Source organism: Bactrocera tryoni, chromosome 2, assembly GCF_016617805.1.
Source record: "Bactrocera tryoni isolate S06 chromosome 2, CSIRO_BtryS06_freeze2, whole genome shotgun sequence".
NCBI lineage: Eukaryota > Metazoa > Arthropoda > Insecta > Diptera > Tephritidae > Bactrocera > Bactrocera tryoni.
Genome location: NC_052500.1, coordinates 8,804,249 through 8,828,058, shown reverse-complemented (window position 1 = coordinate 8,828,058; position 23,810 = coordinate 8,804,249). Strand labels below are relative to the sequence as shown.

The window sequence follows — 23,810 nt, the reverse complement described above, 5'->3', positions numbered from 1 at the left end:
ACAACGATGGCTTGAAGAGGAGATCCATTAGAACAAAAATTAATACACCACAATACGAATAACAAGAATAACCCGAACAGAAAGATCAACAAAGTAAAGATGGCCTAGACGAAGAATACGGAGTAGTAGGATACTTCCATACAAGTAGTAGGTTTCCTTACATTCTGAAGAAAATATACCCTCAAGAGATACTGTGGCCACGCAAGGTCAACCAGTAAAACAAAAAGAGGGGAAAAACCTCCAGTTGCAACCACAGAATGAAAATGCCCAAACGACAATCAGAGGTCGTGATCATAAAGTCAGTAGAAGGTCAGATACGCTGAGGTCCTTAAGAATATCCGTAACAAGGCAAGTCTTAAAGAAGCAGAGGTTAGAGGGACAGTCTACAAAAGCCAGTTTCACGCCTCTGTGAAATCTAGGCAGATATTTGAAGATCATGACGCAACTTTATCAACCCAGAAACCCGGATTTAGCAATCAAAAACACTTTACTAAAATCAGTGTGCGATTGCTTACTGGTTTATTTCTGAATTAGGCTTATTATGCGACATTTTGTCATGTAATTGATTTTTATCACTTATTTAACTGTTAATTTATTATTATTGCCAGAATGAAAAAATATAAGCAATTACTGAATCTGTGAATGCGCCAAACGTAGCATAACAAAATATTTCTTTGAAGTTTATTTGCACAAACAGAGGCTTTGAGTAAACATGCATACACTTTAAATAAATTTATAAATATATGTATATGTATGTATATACAATTCTAAAACATAAATATACACATATCTATGTATAGTATATAAATGATTATGTGAAATGAGCATATGTGATGGAAGGCGAGATAGTGCTCAGCGATGGCTTAGCGTTCTTTACAAATTATTTATACTATATTTTTTTAGAAATATTTTTTTCAATACGTTTACTATGTGTCAAATAAATAATCAATTCTATTGACGTTACGCCGCCACTCATTTAAGGCGCATTGATGTTATTGTTATTGCATTTTATTGGATGTTGCTATAAATTATGCGCGAGTGGTAGGATGAGCTTTCAGTTGATTTCCGGCAGCGGCGCGTTGAACTTTGCAATTCTAAACATAATTGACTAGTAAACCACATTATTCGGTGTAAAATAAAGCAAAATCATTTTAACGATACAATTTTCAGGATCAACGAATTGCAAAATAAACTGTGTGAAGCAGCAATAAAAAAGGATTCACAACGATTTCGAACTAAATTATTAATATTGTGCACTTACCGACAAAGTGTTGGCGAAAAACTGAAAAGAGACAAGCAAATAAGCGTTAATTATTAAAAACTTAATTTAAAAAATATAAACGAAAATATAAATTTTTTGGTTTGAATAATAATAATAATAATAATACTGCGAGAAATGAGTCCACAATTAAGAACGAGGTGAGCACCAAATTAATAAAATAATATTAGCTAAAATATTTTGGAAAAGCAACATTTTTTTAAATCATTAAATTTCATAAAAAATTGAATTCTTAGAATTTCCAAAAAAAAGTTATCAAAAAAATATAAGTTTTTTTTCAATTTCTACAAAAAAAAACAATTTATTTAGAATTTTCAAATTTTAAAGCAAGAACGGGGTGAGCATCAAGCGTATGAATGTAATAAATTTCAGTAATTGGTAAATTGGTGATATTGATATTTTAATTCAAATATTTTGAATTAGCAACAAATTTTAAAATTTGAAAAAATTTCAGGACACTTTTTTGGAATTTAAAAAATCGTTAACTAATTTTTTCAAAATTTCAAAAGAAAAAATAACAAACATTTTTTTGGAATTTTCAAATTTCAAAATATAGCCAATTTACCAAATTCTAAAATTAAAAAAATTTTAAATTTTTGAAAACAAAATTTAATGGATATTCTGAAATTTGAAAATTATTATAAATTAAACATTTTTGATAAATTTAATTTTGAGAAAAAATTAAACTTAAAATTTCCAAAGATTTTAATTTTATTAAATTTAAAAATTTAAAATACTAATTTTTTGAAAATACGTATTAATAAATATTCGAAAATTTTTAACTAGAACTACAAAAAAATGTAAATCAAATTTCCAAACAAATTTATCAATTTTCAGAAATTAAAAATTAAAACCTTTTGAAAATTGAACATTTTTATTTTAAAAACATATGGACGTAAAATATTATTGAAATATAAAATTTTGAAATATATGAATTTTGGAAACTTGAAATTGAAAATTTTGTATTTTTTCCGATGTAAAAATTTTTGTAAATTGAAAATTTAATTTTAAAAACATATGTTTGTATGTACATATATTGAAAATTTTTGAAATATAAATTCTCATAACTTTTGAAAACTTGTAATTGCAATTTTTTTTATTTTTTTCAAAATTACAAATATTTGGAAATTGAAAATTTTTGAAACAGGAATTTTAAAACACATATTTTGAATTTAAAACCTAAATTTTTCGGAAAGTGGAAATTGAAAAATTTGAAAATTTTTCGAAAGTTAAAATTTTAAAAATTTGAAAACTGAAAATTTACCAATAAAATTAAAGATTTTTAATAAAAAAGAACTCTCGGTTTTTATTGAAAGTCTAAAGCATTTATCGTGGCTCTAATGCTTCCTATAATTAGTATTAGTTATATGACTAATGCCTACATTTTCTTAAATTTGTGATATGTGGTTTCTAGTAATTTGTCATATGTCACTATTATTTACAAATCTTATATCTTATTCTCTTTTATCTCTCTCAGTATCACCGCTGCACTTTTGTTGCTGATTTGCCACTTGACTGCAGCGCAAGTACCCTTCCCACGCAGCTGTCCCGAAGTGAAGGTGCCTTCGGACTTTGACGCCGATGCTGTGAGTTAATGGTGTAAATATTCGATGAGAAGATTTTAAAATTGTGCTTATATTTCTAGTACATGGGCACTTGGTATGAGTACGCCAAATATCCGCACATCTTTGAGATCGCTAAGCGTTGTATGTTTGCGCGTTACACCAACAAAGGCAACAATACAATCGGTGTGGTGAATACATCGATTAATACGATGTAAGTTTGCTTTAAATTAATAATTATATTTATATACACATATATTTAAAAAAATTACAAAAAAATGATTAACAATTTTTAATACTATAGCACTGGCCACACCACAAATACGACCGGAGTCGCTCGTATGCTTGCCCCATCCCAGATAAATGTGCTCTTCAGCAAATATCGTAAGAGTATTCTATATCCTTTTTAATAATATCATATAATTTTATATTTGTATATTTATTTCCATTTCATGTAATTTCCAGCAAACGCCGTTGATATACCGAATTACATTGTGCTGGGCACTGATTACAAATCATACAGTGTGGTCTACAGTTGCACTAATCTCACCTCTTTTGCGCATACAAGTAAGTGATAGAGTTAAAGTTAATCATTTCTTTTTTTCATTAGGAAATGTAGAAATTTTTACCATTTCAAAACTTTTAATTTAAAGTTTTTTGTTAAATTAATTTTCTTAAAATTTTGAAATATTTGGATATTTAAAAGTTGACACTATTTAAAAATTGTGTATTTTAAAATTTCAAAAATTTATTTGGAAAATTTTATGTTTTTGAAAATTTTTGTATTAAAATTTTTTTGAAAACACTTTTGACAATTAAAAAACTTTAAAATTCGAAAGTTTTTGAATTTTAAAGTTTGAAAAGTACTGAAATTTAAAATTTGGTGAAAACTAAAACTATTTGGAAATTGAAAAATTTTAGAATTAAAAATTTTTTAATTAATGTTTTTAAAATTTTGTTTAAAATTTGAAAATTGGGTGTTTTTGGAATTTTAAATTTTCAAACATTGATTATGAAAATTTTTGAATTTTAAAAATGTTTTAAACTACAATTTTTTTGAAAATATCTTTGGAAATTTAAAAAGTTTCTGATTTTTAAAATTTGAATATTACTTAATTTTAAAATTTGGTGCAAGCTAAAAATATTGGCAAAATTCGAAATATATCTAGAAATTTGAAAATTTCGATTTTTGATACAAGTTCTCTGTAGCAACAAATTGTAAGAGTATAATTATTTCAAATTAAAAAAAAAATGTACTATTCAATAACTTAGAATATTTGTAATTTGAAAATATAAAATTATTGAAATTTAAAAATTTGGATTTTTTTTTAATTTATGGTGTTTCATTAATTTAAAATATTTGAAAATTTTTGAAATTTAAAAAATTCTCTATTTCAAAAGTATATGGACTTTATAAAACTTGATATTTAAAAAATTGGAAAATGAAAGAGAAAGAATTGAAAAACATTTAATACTAAATTAGAAAATATTTAGGTTGTTTAAAAATATTTTTTTCTTGCATTTGTGAATTTTGAATATTTTTTCAAACAAAGCATTTTTAAAAAATAATATTCGGAAATTAAAAACTCTTTGATATTCGAAATTTTTTTAATTTTAAAATTTGAAAATTATTGAAATTTACAATGTGGTGAAAACTAAAAACATTTGGAAATTGAAAGTTTTTGAAATTCGAAAATGCCTAGAAATTATAAAATTTTACATGTTGAAATTTATCCGACTACTATTTAAAATTGAAAATATTTTTAAATTGAAAATGGAGAATTTTTGAAATTTTTGAATTTGTGAATTTTGAGAGTTTTTTATTTTGAAAATTTATGGTTGTGTGTAAACTAAAAATATCTATAAATTTTAAAATTTTCGAAATTTAATAATTTTTCTAAATTAAAAATATATGGAATTTTAAAACCTCCATACACTCGACACTCATAAATTTGTTCCCCGAAATCTCCAGCAAACACACTTTCAACCATAACAGAATATACCGACGTTAATGTTATATAATATATAAGAATGTATGTATGTACATATGTACATAAGTAGTACCTGCTATATATATAAAAATGTAAAACAATAGCTGCTTAGACAAAAGAAATCACATCCGCTAATCACTTTGGTGTAAGCAAACAAAACAAAAAAAGAAAAACAAAAAACAACGAATAAACAAATTACTATGCAATCCGCAAAACAATGATGCTCATCGTAAATAAATTAAAGCGCGTCACAATTAATTTATGCAGACAGCCATACCAAATATGCAATTACACACATAAGTACGCCAGCGCTTTCCTAATTATCTCAGTATGAATGTATATACGTGCAAGCTAGAACGCATAGCGTGCTTGGTTTATATGATCGCAGAATAAAGACCGATAAAACGATGTTCAGTTGCGTCTAGTCACTTTTCCGCATTCCCTTAAGTGCCATAATATAAAAATATGGATTATACATATATTAAAAAGCATGTGTATATGACTTATTTATATTACATTAAACAGCTATTTTATTAGCACATACGATTCAACGATGGACACCAAAAATATACATACCCAAAAAATCCATTTTACCAAATTGTTAGGATGTATACCAACAAAATGATTATCATACCTAACGGTTTATGCTAAAGCTTTATAATGTCGAATAATAATAAAAAATAACAAAGAAATTTTGGGCATGTGAGTGGTTTAAAACAGCTGCAATCAGATTTCGGCTATGATGATGTTATGGATCGATTTCGGTACATTTTCGATACAATTATACTCTAATCTGACTCAGTTTCATGAAGTTATCTTTTTCGTTACCCAACAGACACATCTTAAAAACGGCCAGATTACCGAAAATTATTAGGTTCGGTTCCTAGGGTTTAGAGTCTAGGGATTTTTCTCTTTTGCGCATTATAACAACATTATGCAGTTTGTGAGTCATTAATATAAGATTACATATTCAAATTTTAAGTACTGATTCAAACCATCCCTACAATATATCATTTCAATTTAGAACTATAAATGAAGTGGATTTTTGTAGCTGACTTCAGCTAACCATATAAAGTGAAATATAATATTGTGAGGGACTAGGTGGATTTTTGCAACTTATTCCAGCTTTTTATAAAACATTTCGTTCCATTGAATATAGTGTAACCGATTCCAGCCAATCATAGAATATATGATCCCAGGGAGAAATAGTGGTGGAATAGGTGGATTTTGCAACTGATTCCTGCCTCTCATCGAATATATCATTCCAGGGAGGTATAGTGGTGGAATAGACTGACTTTTGACTTTTGGCCGATTTCAGCTATCTATAGACTATACCATTAAGGTGGAAAATATAGTGTTGGATTCTGTATGTCATTCCAGTTAAAATGGTGGATCAGGTAGATTTTTGTAGCTGAGTCCAGCCATATGTAGAATATATTATTCTAGTGAAATATAGTTGTGAATTAGATGGATTTTTGTACTTGATTTCAGACAAGCATAGACTGTATCATTCCAGTGAAATATAGAGGTTTAATATATCGTGAAAATATAATAAAGTGGATTCACCGTTTTTCCTAAGCCTTCATATTTTTCACTCAAAATGTAACTTTATTACCGAAATTGACATTACTTGCTCTCTTATAAAAAAAAAATTGGTATAGAAGAATATTTAAAATTTATAACTACTGAACATTGGCGTTCGGCTGAAGAAAAAAATTCTTAAACTTTCGAACAAACTAACACTTAATATCAAAAGAATAAAATATTCTTATAAACGCTAATAGCAACCACTAATTTTAAAATTTTTTGTTATACCTTTCAGAACTGCTTTGGATCATGACTCGCGAACGCAAGCCCTCCGCCGAAGCCATCAGTACAGCGAAGAAAATCATGGATGATAACAATTTGCCACAATCATTCTTGCTGATCGCTGATCAGGAGAATTGCCCCGATGTGGCTTCCGGCTATGGCACGACCATTAGTTTCGGTGATAACACCAACAATAACAACAACAATGCTAATAAAATTAACAAAACTCCTAGCAATGCTGTAGATGATAGCGTAATTTTGAAAAGGATTGCTGCCGCAGCCACAAGTACCGCTAACCCGACCACAGCCGAGTTTGAGCTTGTGGACACCACAGCAGAGACGGCGGCTAATGTCATTGAATTGGCATGAGAGTTGTTTAGGCGCATTTGGCAGCGCATCATGGATATATTGTCGTGGTTTTTTGCTTTGCCGTGATTGAGCTTGAGCTTGAGCATTGAGCTCACATATTTACTTATTTACATACACATACATATTTACCATTCCTAACGTACAGTGTTTTTAGACGCCGTTAGGTGTCTGCTTTTCATGCAAGTCTCACTTATATTGTGAAACTTTTATGCGAGTATTATATAGTTCGTAGTTGGTAGAGTTAAGTACAAATATGTTGGTCACTAATAAAAATATTTGAAATTATTTTTCGAAAAATTTTGGATCATTTTGAACAAATTTTTTTTGGAAATGCAGATAAACCGTTGGAATTAATGTCCTGAAGTTTACTATTAAAATATTTAAAAGAGATATCAACCAATTCGTCATAACTTTAAAAAGATCACCTCTAAAGTATGCAAGATCTTAGATGGGTACTTAAACAGTTATGGAAATAAAAAGTGTTGCCTACAATTAGGCGAGTTTTTTATGAGTATTTCAGCAAATTTTCACACCCAAACTCTTATAAAAAAATATAAAAATAATTAACAGTTATAATTGTTTCTGATGGGTAACCTAAGTTTTAGCGCATACGTTTCAAAAAATCTACTACGTTGTGAAAGTGTTCTCGTCGATAGCAATCAATCCTCTGCCTTATCAAAACCTTACTTTATGTAAATAGCATAAACTCCCTGTAAAATCTTATTATCCAACGCATATGTTGTCAAACTCCTCCACTCTCTCCTTTCTCCTCATATTCTCTCATGACCTAAAGCTAAAACTATGTTGTTTAAATACCTTGACGCCACCTAACTTTATCTCCGTTGTAATGGTGTAACGAGAAACAACAATATTTAACCTCAAAAGTAGAAACTTTTGCCATTGTGCCGACCATAACAGCTGGTTTAATGCCGTTTATGGTTAAATGAAAGCCATTCAATCTGCGTCAAATTGAACTTTCCTGAACTTGTCTAAAATAAATACATAGATGAGCATGGCTAAGATTTTTGCCAGACAAAGCTACCCACCAAAGTGGTTAGAGGTGTGGACAATACACTGTGTGGTGAAAGTATTCAAAAAATATATATTTTGTAAGACACAATCGTCTTCTACCCATAGATAGGTAGGTGGGGTTGATGTTTGACGACCTAAGTCTTCAGACGGCCAATTGTGATTTTTTATTCTAAAAGTGGAAATAAATTCTATCATCTGGAGAATTCATGAAAAAAGATAGGGATATTCCGTTTATCCGGATGTAAGAACATTATTATACATATTGAGTCGTGCATAATCGACGTCCTTCAGGCGATTGGATTTCAACGGCCGAACTGAATTTTTAACGGCCGGAGTTCAACCAAGAGAACTGTTACGTATTTGTTTATAGAGAAAACTTGATTCCCTCTCTTGAGTGGAAATAGGAACTAAAACAGCTAGCAAAAAAGAAAGCTAGAGACGAACTGAAATATAGGTTTATAGCTAGGCACTTCTAGAACAGAGTATTAACTCAGCGTACCGGTTACCAAGTAGTAACCAATATGTCGATTTATTTCTAGACTTTTTTTCTTATCCCTGGAATATGTGTTACGAAGTTATAGTTAAAATGAATGGGACTGATAGAGAGTTGCTCTCATAGAATACCATAATAAGATAGAAATAATCTCAGGTCTAGTTAAGAAATATCGTGAAGGCATCACATAAATGTCGGAGTAATTTTGTCACACACTATAACTTCGTTTCACATAAATGGATGAAGACAAACTTTTTGTCGTAACAAGTTCGCTTGACCGCTTGGCTCAAGACGCATCAAGCTGCTCGCTCGCATGCTTACATGCTTTAGCGCTTGGCGAGTATGTCTGCTGCAGAGTGTTGAGTTCACGCTGATTCTCGCCGCGACCACACAAAAATGGATTTGGCCGCTTAATGGGAAATCATTAATTAGTTTAGTTTTCCCAATAACTTCTGGGGAGGGCAACGCTGTTAATTGTGGTTGGTTTATGGGGAGCTCTGCTGGAGAAAGCTATGGTTTTTTCCGCAACTTAATTTCAGCTTGACCACAGGGGTTGTTGCGATGTGAATGCTGATGAGTTGGTATGGATTTGGAGATGAGAATTCAGATACATACGTATGTATGTATATATTCCGTGGGCCAGAGGCAGACGCGCGTAATGCAACTTTCAGTGGGATCAAATGCCAGAAATTACTAAAGCTCAATTAATGTGCAACACAAGTAGTTCGGTGGCAGGCTGTGACTGCTGTAGTTGTTGTTAATTTTGTGTTTTTCTTTCGTTGGGATTTCGGTTTGGTTGTTAATTTCCTTGTCGTTTTTACGTAGAAATACCAAAAACCATCAATCAGTGCTCAAAAAGAAAGTCAGAAATATAAGGCCCAAATGCTAAATACGACGGTATTTTTCAAGTCCGGCTCATTACTTATTTACCGATAAATACCAAATAAGAGAATTTTTGATTGCGTTATTAAGCAACATTAGGGGTAAGAAAATATGTGTTCCTTGGATATAATTTCCGGTTCCGAATATTCGTTTGAAAAAATGGTGATCTGAAAGAAAGAACCGATTGTTCGACTTCGTGATCAAAAGTAAAGTCGAGTTTTTATAGGGACGAGTTTGGGTTACAATCCTTCATATGAAGCCTACACCTAGACAACTAGGTATTGAAATTTGTAAAGGTTTCGCGTTTTGGCCAAGTGAGATACATTGGAGATACCAAGGTTGGAATATGAGGTAACTAGGCATCATGTTAGATTAGGAAACGTTAAGGCTTCTACTCTAAGGAATCGAGGATCAGCACTTCCGCCTCTTCATAATATAACAGGTTAATTGAAAAGTTCCCGGCCTACCATAGAAAAACATTTTTCTTCGAAAAATATTTTTTTTATTCAACACAATTTCCTTCAACGATAATATACTGACTATAGCAACCGTCACAATTTTTGATATCATTTTTGTTGTACGATTGGTCCTTTACTTCAAAATAGGCCTCAGCTTCGGCGATTATATCTTCATTCCCAGCGAGCATTCTTCTGTGATCTGAGAACAATAAATAGTTTCCGGGGGGCCAGATCTGGAGAATACGGAGGATGCGAAAGCAATTCGAAGTCCAATTCATTTTGCCATCGTTTCCGCTGATTTGAGAGACGGTCTTGGTGAAACAGCACTTTATTTTCGTCCTTCAAATTTTCAATAATGCTATGTAATAGTCGGTATTGATAGTCCTTTCTCTTCCAATGTGGTCAATACAAATTATTCCTTGCGCATTCCAAAATACAGACGCCATAACCTTGCCAGCCGACTGTTGCCGTTTTACACGTTCAGGAGCGGGTTTATCGTTTGCAGTGCCATGTTTCGTCTTATTATGCTTCGACATCTCCAAACACTGCTCCGAATCATCAGCTCGTAGTTTTTTTTTTGGTCAAAAATGAGCTTGCGAGGCACCCACTCTGCACAGATCTTTCTCAAATTCAAAAAATCGTGAATGATATGATTTAAACATTCAGTTGGCATCTTTAGAATGTTTGGTATCTCGCACAACTTCACTTTACGGTCATCTGAAAATATTTTTTGGAACGTTTTTGATTTTTTCGTCGCGGTTCACCGTCTTTTGTGCACATTTCACCACATCTAAACTTAGCATACCAATCCTTTACAGTTGATTTTCCTGGGGCTGTGTCAAACCTTAAGGATACAAAACTCCAAATCGAAATCTGTGCAGCTGGAAGATAAAGTGAAAAGTTGCGACTTAACGAGGGAACAAATAGGTTTTTCGGGAAAAAACTCTGTTAACATTTGAGACCATGGCCTAGACTTCAATATATCCCCAGCAAAACTACTTATCAAAGAGCTTCTTGAGATGTGCTCACACATTCAACATAAAAAAGCAAAAAAAGCGTAGAAATACCCGTCTGCCTCTCTTGAGACCTTTTTCCAATCTTTACTTTTCTTACCACTTCAAAGTGTGAAGTTTTTCTATTTTAGCGAAAACTTCTTGTTTGTCTGGTCGGTCGTATTCCCCGAGGACTGTGTGCCACTGGTTGAATTGTTTGGGAAGTTTCGATTTCAATTGCTCCCCTCTTTAAAAAGCATACACTGTAACTTGACTGTCTGGCGGCCGGCGTAGAGTGTGTGTGCGGAGACTCCTGTTGAGCTGACTTATAAGTACACTCGAACGCGTGTGTGTGTGTGTTTGCCCATTTGCAATTGCTGCTCGCACAGATGAAGTAGTTTTCCGGCGCACCGCGGCACCGCCAAGTGGCTGTGGTCACATTTAAATGCACATTCCATGCTTCCGCTCATCGTCCCCAGCTACCAACTACCACTGAAGAAGCTCGCATGTACTTCTGCTGTTGTTGCTGTTGCTAGTGATTGCAACTAGTAGCCGGTGGGTTGAAAAGAGCAATACGAGTGGGCGGCATACATATGTGTGCTTTGTTGTTGTTATTTTGTGCCACCCCTTCGGTCGGTTTGATTTGGTTTCCGTTTGGTGGTCGTAAAAAGTCAATCACAATTCCCCATGCAATCACAACAAGAATTAATATTTAAAGAGGTCATCGATGTGCCGCAACGGTCGTTAAAGTTGGCGTCAATTCTTCGGTATTCTTTGCTTGTGTTTTTGTTGTGCAAATGTATTTTATTTAATTTTTGAAAGATAAGCAGACGCTTCGATCTTTGAGTGGTGGCTTCTTTTATTGAGAAATAAAAAAGTATCAATAAAAATCAAGCCGAAGAAGCATATGTTATTAACCTTGGTTGGGGAGACGTGCCTACAATTTAGTGTTGTCACAGGTATTTCTTATGAACTTCAACACTTATTTATTTCACTTTTGTTTTATAATTCACAAATGAAGTCCTGAGAATGATTTTCATGTGCACTTTCTGTTAGAACGGGGTTTTCCAAAAAAATTCTTTAAGAATTTCTTCTACCTTCTTTGTTTGCAATACGTTGGACTCTAATTTACACCAGTAATTGTGAACGCTCTGCATCAAACCATATTTAAGCTAATAAGTCAGTTTCTATTTTTTTAATGAAACCACTAAATATTTTTGGTAAGACCATACTGGAAAGATGATAAATTCCATATTCGAGCCTCCTTACAAAAAAACCAGTACACTATGAATAAATTTTGAAGCCTCCTCGGTCCTAGTGAGCGTAAATGCTATTATTATAGCAAATTTAAAATTTTAAGCGGGTAGAAGAGGTAATTTCGGATAAAATAAAACTCCCGAAAACATGAATTGTTTTATTGTGAGAACGTCTAGTCTTTTAAAATCAATATTTCATTTGCTAATTGGAATTCTGTGGAATCAGCCGTTGTGGAAATTTGGTAACATTTGTAAATGAATGTTAGAAACATCAGTAAGAAGAAGAGCAGTGAGTACTGTAACCGAATGTGCAGAACGTCAACGAGAAGAAGAGTAGTGAGCAATCAACGACCGACGCCGTGTAATCTAAATTGAATGGAATATCCATACATACATTATAACCAACGTAGATTTTTACTGCGAATAGCTCCTCTCTACGCTCGCTAAAGTATGATGAAGTTGTTATGAGATTTCGGAGTGAAATTTAGATTCAAGAAAACTAACTGTAGTATCTTAAAACAGGCACAGGGAAGGATCTTTTCAGTTTATGATCCAGACGTAAGAAGGAGAAGCTGATATTGAATGTTTTTAACCGTATATACTGCTAATCAGATACATAGGTCATCAGCATTTTGCAAGCTTTCCCTCATATATATCATATAACTCGCTTTTTTTTTTACAAAAAATTTCATTCGACTGTGGTGCCATTTCATAAACCTTGCTAAGTATATATTATTTATTATATATTGACTTCGTTTCTTGAAGAAGTGACTATTTGACTGTGTGCTTTCGATTTTCGACACTTCATTTCCACACTTTTCCTGTACTTAATTGGTTTAAACTCATACTTCATTCATGCGCCTAAAACGTCAAAACATCCCTTCGATTAGAAAAGGCGGTGTGGAATCGAATTAGAGGCATAGCAATTAAACTATAAAAACTCTAGAGGTCAAGTGATTGAGAGAAAAGGGGATATGACGAAACCGTGGCTGCAAGAAATTCAAGTTGTGTAGTAAATATTGAGAAATTCGGAGACAAAGGAAAAATTACACTTGAATGTAAAAGAAAGAAAAAAATCAACAAACACTTCACTGCAAGAATATCGCTGAGACCAACGAACGATTGGCAGTCGAGACAATATAATAGCATATATGCTGTATACTTGTACATATACATATGTATAAAAATGCAATAAAGTATAAACTTTACCAATCCAAAATGGTAAAAGGCAGTGACATTGTCCCGACTTTAGGTTGCTTGTCACACACTTGTTGTTTCAAAAGGCCGCGGAAAGTGAGTTTCTTTGCAGGCTTTTGCAATATTGATATTAGCTGGCGATAACTTCAGTGTCAGCATCTGGGTGCGTTGGTGTTGAATATCAAGCAGGCTTCGGCATTCCATCACATATAGTTAGATATATTATACACCCACATATCCCTGTAGTGAAAACCATGTGGTGTAATTTCTAGTACGGAATTAAAAATAGTCCCATACAAAGCTCTTACTACCAAGATCCAGCCTTATGAAGCGGATAATATAAGTTCGGTTCGGTTTATGGTATTATACTCCCATAAAAGGTCAGGATAGTTGAGCTTCTCTTCATGGCTTGTTTTTAAGAGTATGACTGCCTTCCAGAAACGTTACAAAACATCTTATTATTCCCTTTAAAATTACTGGTGATGACAGGAAAAAGACTTGAAGGTCTATTTTTCTTACTTCCCACGTATACATTTCAACAGTCTGAAGTACTTTCTGGACTTCTCTCAATTAGTATCAGATTTTGCATATAAAAAGCTTATAGAAGCTAATTTCAGATTTAATACCAGGTCAAAAATACGCAAAATATTGAAATGATACAAATTTACTCTCTCTTTTGTAATATCTATGTCTTTTAATTGTTCTGCTTGTACACATAAATACACTTAGTTATGTGACAATCATAGCCAACAAAGTCAGCAACTAAGCTAAACCATCAAAGCCACCGAATAAAATAAATACGTAAATATAGTAACAGTTCGCGGCTAACCACAGTCAACAGTTGACGTACGAAATTGTGGACTGGCCGAAAACCCGAAAAATTAAAATATTTATTTTGTTGGAAAAACAAAATTTGAACAGGTGTATATTTACAGTTATGGCACTGTTTGCTGTTGTGCATAGAATTTACGGTAAATCGTTGTTTGGTAATCCGCGGATGAATAGCGATATAAAATGCTCACCGGTGGAAATAACAAACAAATGTACGTATGTAGTGTTAATAAATAGATTTGTGCTATGTAGATAGAAATTCGTATATATTCGTACATTTTATACGAATAACTCTACTACTGCCAGTGCTATTTAATTTCGGTTAATGTGGCAACGTTGCCGTTGGACCACGGTTGTTAATTGTCACACAGTTGGCATTCTGCGGTCAGCATAGACAAAATAGGTAGTGAGGCTAAACCAAAAACAATATTAAGGGGTACAAAAATTAGCTAAAGTACAAAATAATCAACAACAATTAGTAACAAGATGTGGGTGGGTAGATTGAGAGAGTAGTTTTTTTTGTATTAGAGTAGAGGGCTACTATCGCTTAGGGTTAATGAGGATTTTTTTTATGACAGTGACTCAGTATTGACCATAGTGAAATGGAGAAATCGTGCATTGTACAGAAATACCAACAAAATTTAGCCATTATCAATATGAATACAAATACGAATAACAATACCAATAGCAATATCTGTACCAATACCAAAACCAATACTAATACCAACACCAATACCATTACCATTATCAATACCAATACCGAAGCAATACTAATATCAATGCAAATACCAACACCAATACCATTACCATTACTAATATCAAAATCGAAATTAATATTAATACCAATACAAATACCACTACAAATATCATTACCATTACCAATACCAATACCAATACCGATATCAATACCAATGCTAATACCAATACAAATACCAAGTCCATAAATCATGCACCTATGGCAATATACTCCTTAACAACAAGCCTTCCAGCCAGTGCTGCGTGCACTCGCGTCTAATCAGCAACGTCAGAAAATCTAATCGACATCTTAACCACGGTACACAGCTGCTGTGGCGCAACATTTCTTTGCACGCAAACTTTTCGCCTGACTGTGACAAGGATTTGCGAATTTTTGTCACCGCACAAGCACTTTTACAAGCTGTACGAACTGAAGTGCCAACAAAGTGTTGAACGACATTGAAATGCTGCGTGGAACCAAATGTCTGTGTATGTGATTGTGTGTCCAATCGGTGGCCGCATTGACAAATTTATGTGCAACACGCCAGTCGCAAAGTTAAACTAAATACTACGCGTACGGTAACTCGAGCACTCTCGTCTGCCATCGACAGTTGTCGTTGTTGGCAAAACTTTGCGAATGCCTGACTGCCACGTTGTCAGGTTGCATGTTGCCACATTGGCACCGTCATCACATGCGTGTGCGCTTACAACGTATGTGCTTGTGTGGCACGTTATGCGTTGACTGGCTTTTCCAACTGCTTAATCAATTACACAAGTTTGCGAATTCGCCGTTACATACCTGCAACAGAAGGAGGCACAGACTTGGAGTGACATTCGCTTATTAAGAAAGGTTTGGCAACTCCATTTGCACGTTTTTGGAAATGTATATTTCTTTTTGTGATCACGACAAGTTCACAAACTTAGAACTTGTAGCGAACGCTGGAAACAGTCGCTAAAGGGAACAGTTATATTTTATTCTTAAGTTAAGTTCATATTGATAAGTTTAAGGTTAAGTTTAATATTAAGTATTTTAAGTAAAGTTATTCCAGCCATACTAATATAATTCTAAAAAGAAGATCAGATTTCACCAGGACTGGTACACATAAACTGTTTATGTGAAGCTTGATCTCCATATGCCAGTATGTGTAAGTTTGGTCTTGGAACACCAGCAACACATACCATACACCAGAGCTACTTTTGGGGGTAATGATGGTGTACAAACTAAAAAACTCGTACTTTTAAATAAAAGAGAAATTAGTAATATTGACGGGCGGTTTTCACAGGGCACCTTTTCTTCAGATCCCACCTTCAGAAAATGGGAGAAGCGGATTTGGCGGAATACAGAACATGCGCGGAGGATGATAAGATGCTGGAACATTATCTTTGGAATACCCAGCCCTCAGTAGGATGAGACGGGATATACTATATTCCACGGCTCGTAACACTCCAACTTAAGAGACATTGGTCAGATGGGGTGAAACAAAAACATGGTTTATACCAAATCCAGTTTGTTTCTGGATATGGCTTAAATTCCTTACCACATGGAAGCACAAAGAACTTAATAATAGCCTGAGAGCGGCCGCTTGTGGTCTGGTGCTCCAGCACGTCCCCTTTTTCAATCATCAATCAACCGAAGGAACACATGGCACATTCCACGAAGCCAAAAAGTATAATAAGTCACAATCATACTGGTCTGGCATTGACACGCTTTATACCCAAGATATTAACCATAATGTGTTGAGTCGGTGATTAAGAGATGTAGAGATCTTCTACTATATCTCTGATGTCAACAACACGATTTTAAAACACTGTTTCTTTAACTTGTTCGATATTTTCTTTATTAAAAGAGGTGGATGGATGAGTATTTCGACAAATTCATGACCTTTAATGAATCACGAACTCAAATACTTGGATAATGTTTAAATTTGATTTAAGAGAGTTAAAATTAGACAAAATTAAGCTAGTATGTCAGAGGCTACGGTTACTAAGTTACTTTATTCAAGTCAAATTTAGTCAAATAGTCAATTCAAAAATGAAAATAAGTCAAGTCATGTGAAATCAAGTCCAGTCGAGTCAAGTCAAGTTAAGTCAAATTAAGTTAAGTTAAGTTAAGTCAATTCAGGTTAGGTTAAGTTAAGTGAAATAAGGTTAAGTTAAGTGAAATTTATGTTAAGTTAAGCTAAGTTAAGTTAAGTTAAATTAAGTTAGAGTTAAGTAACGTTAAGCTAAGTTAAGTTAGATAGGTCAAATTAAGTTAAGTTAAGTAACGTCCTGCTAAGTAAAGCTATATAGGCCAGGTTAAGTTAAATTAAATTAAGTAAGTTATGTCACTTTAAGCTAACTTAAGTTCATTTGTGCTAAGGCCACTTAAGCGAAATCATATTAAAGTTTCACATTTCTTCACCCTCTAGCTATAATATAAATTTTCGTTTTTGTATAAAAAATATTCAAAGTCACATCTAAATTATAACTTCCCAACATTTTTCCTACAGGCTATTACACCCTAATTTATGTAAGTAAATGACCTTATTTATTTACCTAAGAAATATGCAAATTAAGTGGCTCGTACAAGTATGATCGATGTGTTTGCAATTCAATTATGGCAATATCTAATGAAAATCAAAAACAAACAAATCATATTCTATGAAGTCTTAAAAGCGGAGCGTGGAATGAGCAACACAAACGCTCGAAGAAGAGCCTTTCGAGCACAACATATGCTATGTGTTTATTGATAATTGAAAACTTACACAGCATTTGCATAACGTCACACAAACGCACACAAACAAACAACACACATAAAACTCAATATTAAACATCGACACACATACAAACAAAGCTATGAATTTCAAATGATTTTTCACTCGGCTGACTGCAAACTTTTGAAAATTTTAAAAGCATCGCACTTGCCTCGCAGGTGTTTTGCACAAAAATTAAGTCAACTGTGTAAGCACACGCACGCACACATAAGCAAGAATTTCCAGATTTCCATAACAAACTTATGCATGCACGCAACTGTAAGTGAGAATACATTTACGTGCAAAATTTAGCTCAGCCGGGTGCGGGTTAACAGTAAAACACAAATGTGAGAGACGATTACATGTGCCGAAGCAGCAGAGACTTTTATATGCAACTCACATACATACATATATGTATGTCACTGAAAGTGTGTATAACGGTGAATACGAATTTTGCCGCTCGTCGTACCTGCAAGTGCTCAGCGTGCAACATTGATCAGTCTGCCGCAGTGGGCCATGAACGAAATGCAATTTGCATATATGTACGCGCATTCACATTTGGCTTGCAACAGCGGCAGCATCACAACGTTGCATGATAGACATGCGAGCGCATGAAGGTGTTACACTGCATAGCATAAGCACACACATACATACAATTTATACACCTATGTGTATGTATATGTGTGCTGCACATGTAGCATGCCACGCGCTTAAAATAATGACTACGAGCAGCCGCTCCGATTGCATTGACTCCTCCGCAATGCTCCACCGGAAGCAAGTGCAAGTGGTAAGCTGTGCGCGTATACATGTTCATGTATTTGTGTGTGTGTTTGCTCGTCTTACTTCATCAATAATTCATATACTGTGCATTGCCTGGTAATGCCTCACCTCACAGCCAGGCAGTCACCTCTGCCGCACATATTTGCTTTTGTCTGTGTGGTTGCGTATGTGCGTGTAAGAAGTTGGTTGGTATGTATGTATGTGCGCCTGAAGCGGTAGTGTTGGCCATTCAGCAGCACAATCATTTGCTGGTCAGACTTCATTCACATTTAGCTGCTTATCTCGTTAATGACAAATGTGAAACTGTACAGCTGGGAGTGATGGCAGAGTACCGAAAATGGTCGGCTGCACAGTGTGTAAGAAACGAATAATTTGATGGAAAAAATTAAAATATATAACATAAAATTTTAACAGCAGTTTAAAATTATTTACAAAAAAAAATTCTAGAAAATATGTAATTTATTAAACCAAAAAAAAATTGCAAACATTTTCATAATTAATTTTTTATAATTTTTATTTTGTCCTTTATTTGTCCAAAAATTTGTACTTCATTAATTTCTAAAAATTTCCTAAAAATGATATTTATTTAAACTGCTCAAAAATTTGTCCAAAAATAATTTCTTTGTCAAAATTTAATTTTTTTTTATTTTAAAATTAAAGTTTTTCTAATAAAATCTTACTTTTCAAAAAATATGGAAATCAATTAATTATAAATTTTTTTTTCAAAATCAAAAATATTTTTATAAAGCTGTTAAAAATCAAATGTTAAAAAAATCACTCTTAATGCTTTACATTTGTATCTTGAAAAGAAAATATTTGCTCAGTCTATAAAATAATTTTAATGAATTTTTATAAAATAATTGAATTAAAAAAAAAATTAAAATAATAAAATAGTAGTCATATACAAAATAATTTCAATGCATTTTTTGATTTTTTTTTATATAAAACACCTGTTTTTTCATAAAATTCTTTTCAGTCTATAAATTAACTTTTATAACTTTTTTATAACAAAAAAAAATTTTTTTTAATATTTTTTTTTAAGCTTTGATAAAAAATTTTTAAAAATTATTGAAATGAAAGAAAAAATATTATTCATCGTTTTGTATAAAATAGTCTTATATATATTTTTATTATTTTTTTTTTAGAAAAATCCTTTTCAGTATATAAAATAACTTTAATAATTTTTTTATAATAAATTATTTTTTTTAATATACAAAATTTTTTTGTCATGTAAGAAATGATGCATTTTTGATTTTTGTTTTTTATAAAAAACATGTTTATTTCATAAAATTATTTTCAGTCTATAAATTAACTTTTATAAATTTTTTATAGCAAAATAATTTATTTTAAACATTTTTTTTTAAATTTTGGTAAAAAAATTTAAAAAAATATTGAAATGAAAAAAATAAAATTATTATTCGTCGTTTATATAAAATAGTTTTGATGTTATATATTTTTTCATCATTTTTTTTTTATAAAAAGCCTTTTCAGTCTATAAAATAACTTTAATAAATTATTTTTTAATTTGAGGAAAACTTTTTAAAAATAATTAAAACGAGAACAAGTTTTAAATAAAATAGTTTCAGTACATAATTTTTAAAATATTTTTATAAAAGTTTCAATCTACCAAAAAAGTTGTTTTCAAAACTACAAATATTGAGGTTGAAAAATTCTGAACTCTTCTCAGACTTAATTTTAAATCGTTGTACTCCTTTAATAACATTTTACGCCTGAATGTGGGCAACGATAACATTTCTATATATTTTTTTATGAAAAATAGCCTACATTTCGGCTGACATCCAACGAGATTGGCATGCTCTACTAATGCTTCTACGACTCTACCACCTTCAAAGGTTAAATTGCCTTTAAGTAGCTGTATTCCAAAGCTCTAAAGCACATCAAAACTGTCTTGAGACCTGGCGTTTATGTCTTAAGCATTTACCAGCTCTTACATGCGTTAGTACAAAAGCTGATGGCCAGTAGTCAGAGTCGTCTACACAATAATCAGTAAGTCCTTTGGTAATGCTATGTCTATTATTTGTGTCCTGAAGGCAAATTAAAATCAGCTCATGGACATATTTACATGGATGATGGGTATATATAAATGTTTGTTAAGGAACACTGATTGCAGGCCAAGTGTGTCCATGCGTGTGGCAAGTTTGTATGGCGTCGGGCATGCAACATTTATGTATGTGTGTCGGATGTGTTTACGATGCACATTAATTATTTCATTACCCAATTGAGGTACGTGAGACCAGACGCAGGCACTGTGAGAAATAATTTATTGCGTGGAGGCAATGTTTAAGGTTCTTCATCTGATAGATATTATAATAAAAGTGTAAGATTCGGGCTTACATTTTTACTATATTGTATTAAAATTTTACTGTGTAAAAGATATATACATACATATATGTTTGGTGTCAAAATAATGGTTTGTTATTGATTTAATAGACCTCCTTCGACTGAAAAGAATAAAATTCTTTTTTGTATAGAAACAAACTCTAACGGAAAATGGATGGAAAATCCTTAAAACGTTGCCTATATTTAGGCACATACATATCTTAATATAAATTTTCAATTTTACCGAAAATTAATTTCAAACATATTATTTTTACTTTTTTCAGTGTAAAGACGAATTATATGAGTTTGCCAATTATATGTGGCCTATTGTGAGCCGGCTGCAATTGTGTCCTCAATTATGACAGGTCCAAGTTGTCAATGGTGTACTGATATTTCAAAAATATTTATCTATGAGTACCATAGTTAAGATTTAAACTTGTTAACGCTCTTGGGCGCCTTTATGTTAGAAGAATATTTGCTTTTTGAAAAATTTTTTTTGAAAAACTTTCAATTTCTCAATGACGAAAGGACCAAAAATAAGTATAATTTTCAGCATTACTCTTTACTAAATATATTATACACACACACACATTTATATGAAATAAAATATGAAAAAAGATTTTTCATTGCGATGCCACATGCAAATTCAACATTTTAACATGGCATATTTTAAGGCGCGAATGCCCTCACATAACACTAACTGCCTTACTACATACACATATCTTTGACTGTATATATACATACATACAATATATGTACATATGCAACGATAAGTGCAATAACGCTTGAGCTATATTCTCGCCTGCCACTCGCCGGCCCATTTGCCATTTAGTATGTTGCAACGCGTCCTCTCATGTATGTATTTATTTGGTAAATTTATGCACAATAATTAAATTCATCAATAACGCATCGATCAATCAATCAATACATGCATCAATCAAACGACCAGACAGTAAATATTTTCATTGCGCTCACGTACTCACACACTTTCATACAAGCACATGACACACACCAAACGATGAGTGTGTTGTGGAAGCGTCGCCTGACAGTACCGCGGTGTTTTACTTTTGTTTGTTGCCAAATTGCGTTTGACGCTTAACAAGTGTTTGTACTTTGGAATTTTTCATGCAACACACAAACAAATTAAAAGTTTTACATTTTTAAAATTTCCTAAATGTTTTAATTGGCCTGCAAATATTTAGTGAATGATAGTCACGTGCGTGTTGTGTCACTATCAAAGCCTGCTAAGCTTCAATAATAATTTGATTGATAAGTTTTTAGCGAATAAATTCTGGAAGGACGAAAAATCCTAAAAAAAAGTGTTATTCCTTTGTAATCAGAAATCTTTGTATATTTGTAGTTTTTTCACAAAACAAACTTTGAAGCCAAGATTTTCAGTTCAAGGATTTTTTGGTGGTTTGTTTTTTAAGGTATAAAATAGATTTCAAAATACAGTAGAAACAGTCTGAGATAATAGTTTGATCTAAAATTGATTTTGCAATTAGAAAAATATATAACGTGATATACAAACATACTGTCAGGTTAACGCTTCCATGACTAAAATCTTCTTTAATTAACTCGTTCACTTTCAAAGTTATAATTCATTAAATCGGCTCTGGAAGTATATGGTATCTTTAGGTGTTGTAGATTGCACAATCTGAGCGCGACAAAACAGCGCCTGTCCATAACAATAACAAAGCAAACTCTTTCCTAAACTTCCATTGATCATTCGTGGAGTTAATAGAAGTAACTATTATAAAACTAAGTTGAGCTAAGAGAAATCCTAACTTTGTAACTTAATCTCACTTTTTTAAAATTCTATTAAGAAACCAAACCGCTGTTATTGCAGAAATGCCGCCGATAAGTGCAGAAATGAATATTTTATTGTTTTCTGCTAATATTCCAAGAAAACTTAACACACAAATAAATAATATTTAGGGTCTTGTGGGCTTAAAGATTTGTTGAGTTGGTGTAAAACCCGCAAAGCCATAAACTGGTGAGACCGGACGCAGGAGAAATAATTTATTGCGTGAGGGCAATATTTAAGGTTTCTCATTCTCGATCGGCCTGGTTAGAACTCCTAACACCATTTAAATGTGGACCTTGGTGTCCAGCAGTTAAGTATTGAACCACAAGAAGCTGCAGTTTTTGAGACTGAAATATTTGTTCATGAAAATCATTAGTCTTACAGTTTCCTCCAACACCGCTGTGGTTCCACACCATGGAATTATAAAAAAATCGATGCTACAGATAAGATGGCTAGACAACATTTTACTAGTCTTCAGCGCACAGTCAGCGAAATCAAAGTTAATATCGGTGCCCTACTATCAGAGTGTATTGTAACCACTGTAAAGGCGGCTGCGCTTCGGACCAAGAGATCTACTGCTACCTTAATGAAAGGCACCCCCACTCGAAGAACATTGCAGGTGTGAGGAAACCGAAAACTTGAGCTGTTGGAAAGATTACGACAGTGCATTCCTCTACCATTTCTCGCCACAAAAAGATCACCGCCACTCTCCTTTAGCGAGTCCTCTCATATGTAAGCAGAGAAGCGACAGCCAGAGCTAGGTTTGGCAACCTTGCAGTCTACGTATTTTGGAATTAAATCAAAGTATTTGTGAGAGTTTCACAGTGCTCAGGCTCTTTAAGATTCACGACAATCCTCCATCTTTCCGCAAAAGGCTTTCCACGAAGTCATCTTTACTTTGGACTTGTAGATTGCTGGTATTGCCTTGCACAATGCCTATTCGTTGGTAGTCCCACTCCTACGGGCTTTATTGAAGTATTGTATACAAGAAGCCATGATTTCCGAGAGTTCGTATGTCTCCCAGAAGGTTTCTTTCTGGCGCGTGGTGATGTAATTGGGCAAGAGATCTCTAGAAAAGCTTTACAAGCATTGCTGAAGACTTCGAGGAACATATATACCGCATATGGTTAAATGGGTTTATACTCAGAGCCGCTATCCGTTCTCCGAAAGGTAGTCGCCTTTATTGTTCCAAGTTTGTGTCACGCATCAATACGAGGGTTGACCTACGCCCTTATGGGACCAGTGCAAAGAAAGAGTCTTCT

At 32.9% G+C, this 23,810-nt stretch overlaps 1 protein-coding gene across 2 annotated transcripts; it reads left to right on the top strand.

The window, feature by feature from the left end:
- The first annotated feature begins 1,033 nt into the window (after positions 1–1,033).
- On the top strand, positions 1,034–7,312 carry LOC120768955 (apolipoprotein D-like). Of its 2 annotated transcripts, XM_040095745.1 has the most exons (7): positions 1,034–1,111; positions 1,171–1,419; positions 2,757–2,865; positions 2,925–3,055; positions 3,146–3,225; positions 3,307–3,408; positions 6,655–7,312. In XM_040095745.1, exons 2-7 carry the CDS (start codon positions 1,397–1,399, stop codon positions 7,008–7,010), a joined length of 801 nt encoding a protein of 266 aa, XP_039951679.1. In that variant the 5' UTR covers positions 1,034–1,111; positions 1,171–1,396; the 3' UTR covers positions 7,011–7,312. The 2 variants fall into 2 exon arrangements, with proteins under 2 accessions (XP_039951679.1, XP_039951678.1); XM_040095744.1 differs by having other exon boundaries at positions 1,056–1,419.
- Positions 7,313–23,810: the final 16,498 nt, after the last annotated feature.

What these genes read in the sequence shown, in the direction of transcription:
- LOC120768955 (XM_040095745.1), top strand. Translation starts at nt 1,397, where the DNA reads ATGAGTCCACAATTAAGAACGAG. An exon ending in CGGACTTTGACGCCGATGCT is followed by an intron (nt 2,866 to 2,924) that starts GTGAGTTAATGG and finishes TTATATTTCTAG; the next exon opens with TACATGGGCACTTGGTATGA. An exon ending in CACCTCTTTTGCGCATACAA is followed by an intron (nt 3,409 to 6,654) that starts GTAAGTGATAGA and finishes TATACCTTTCAG; the next exon opens with AACTGCTTTGGATCATGACT.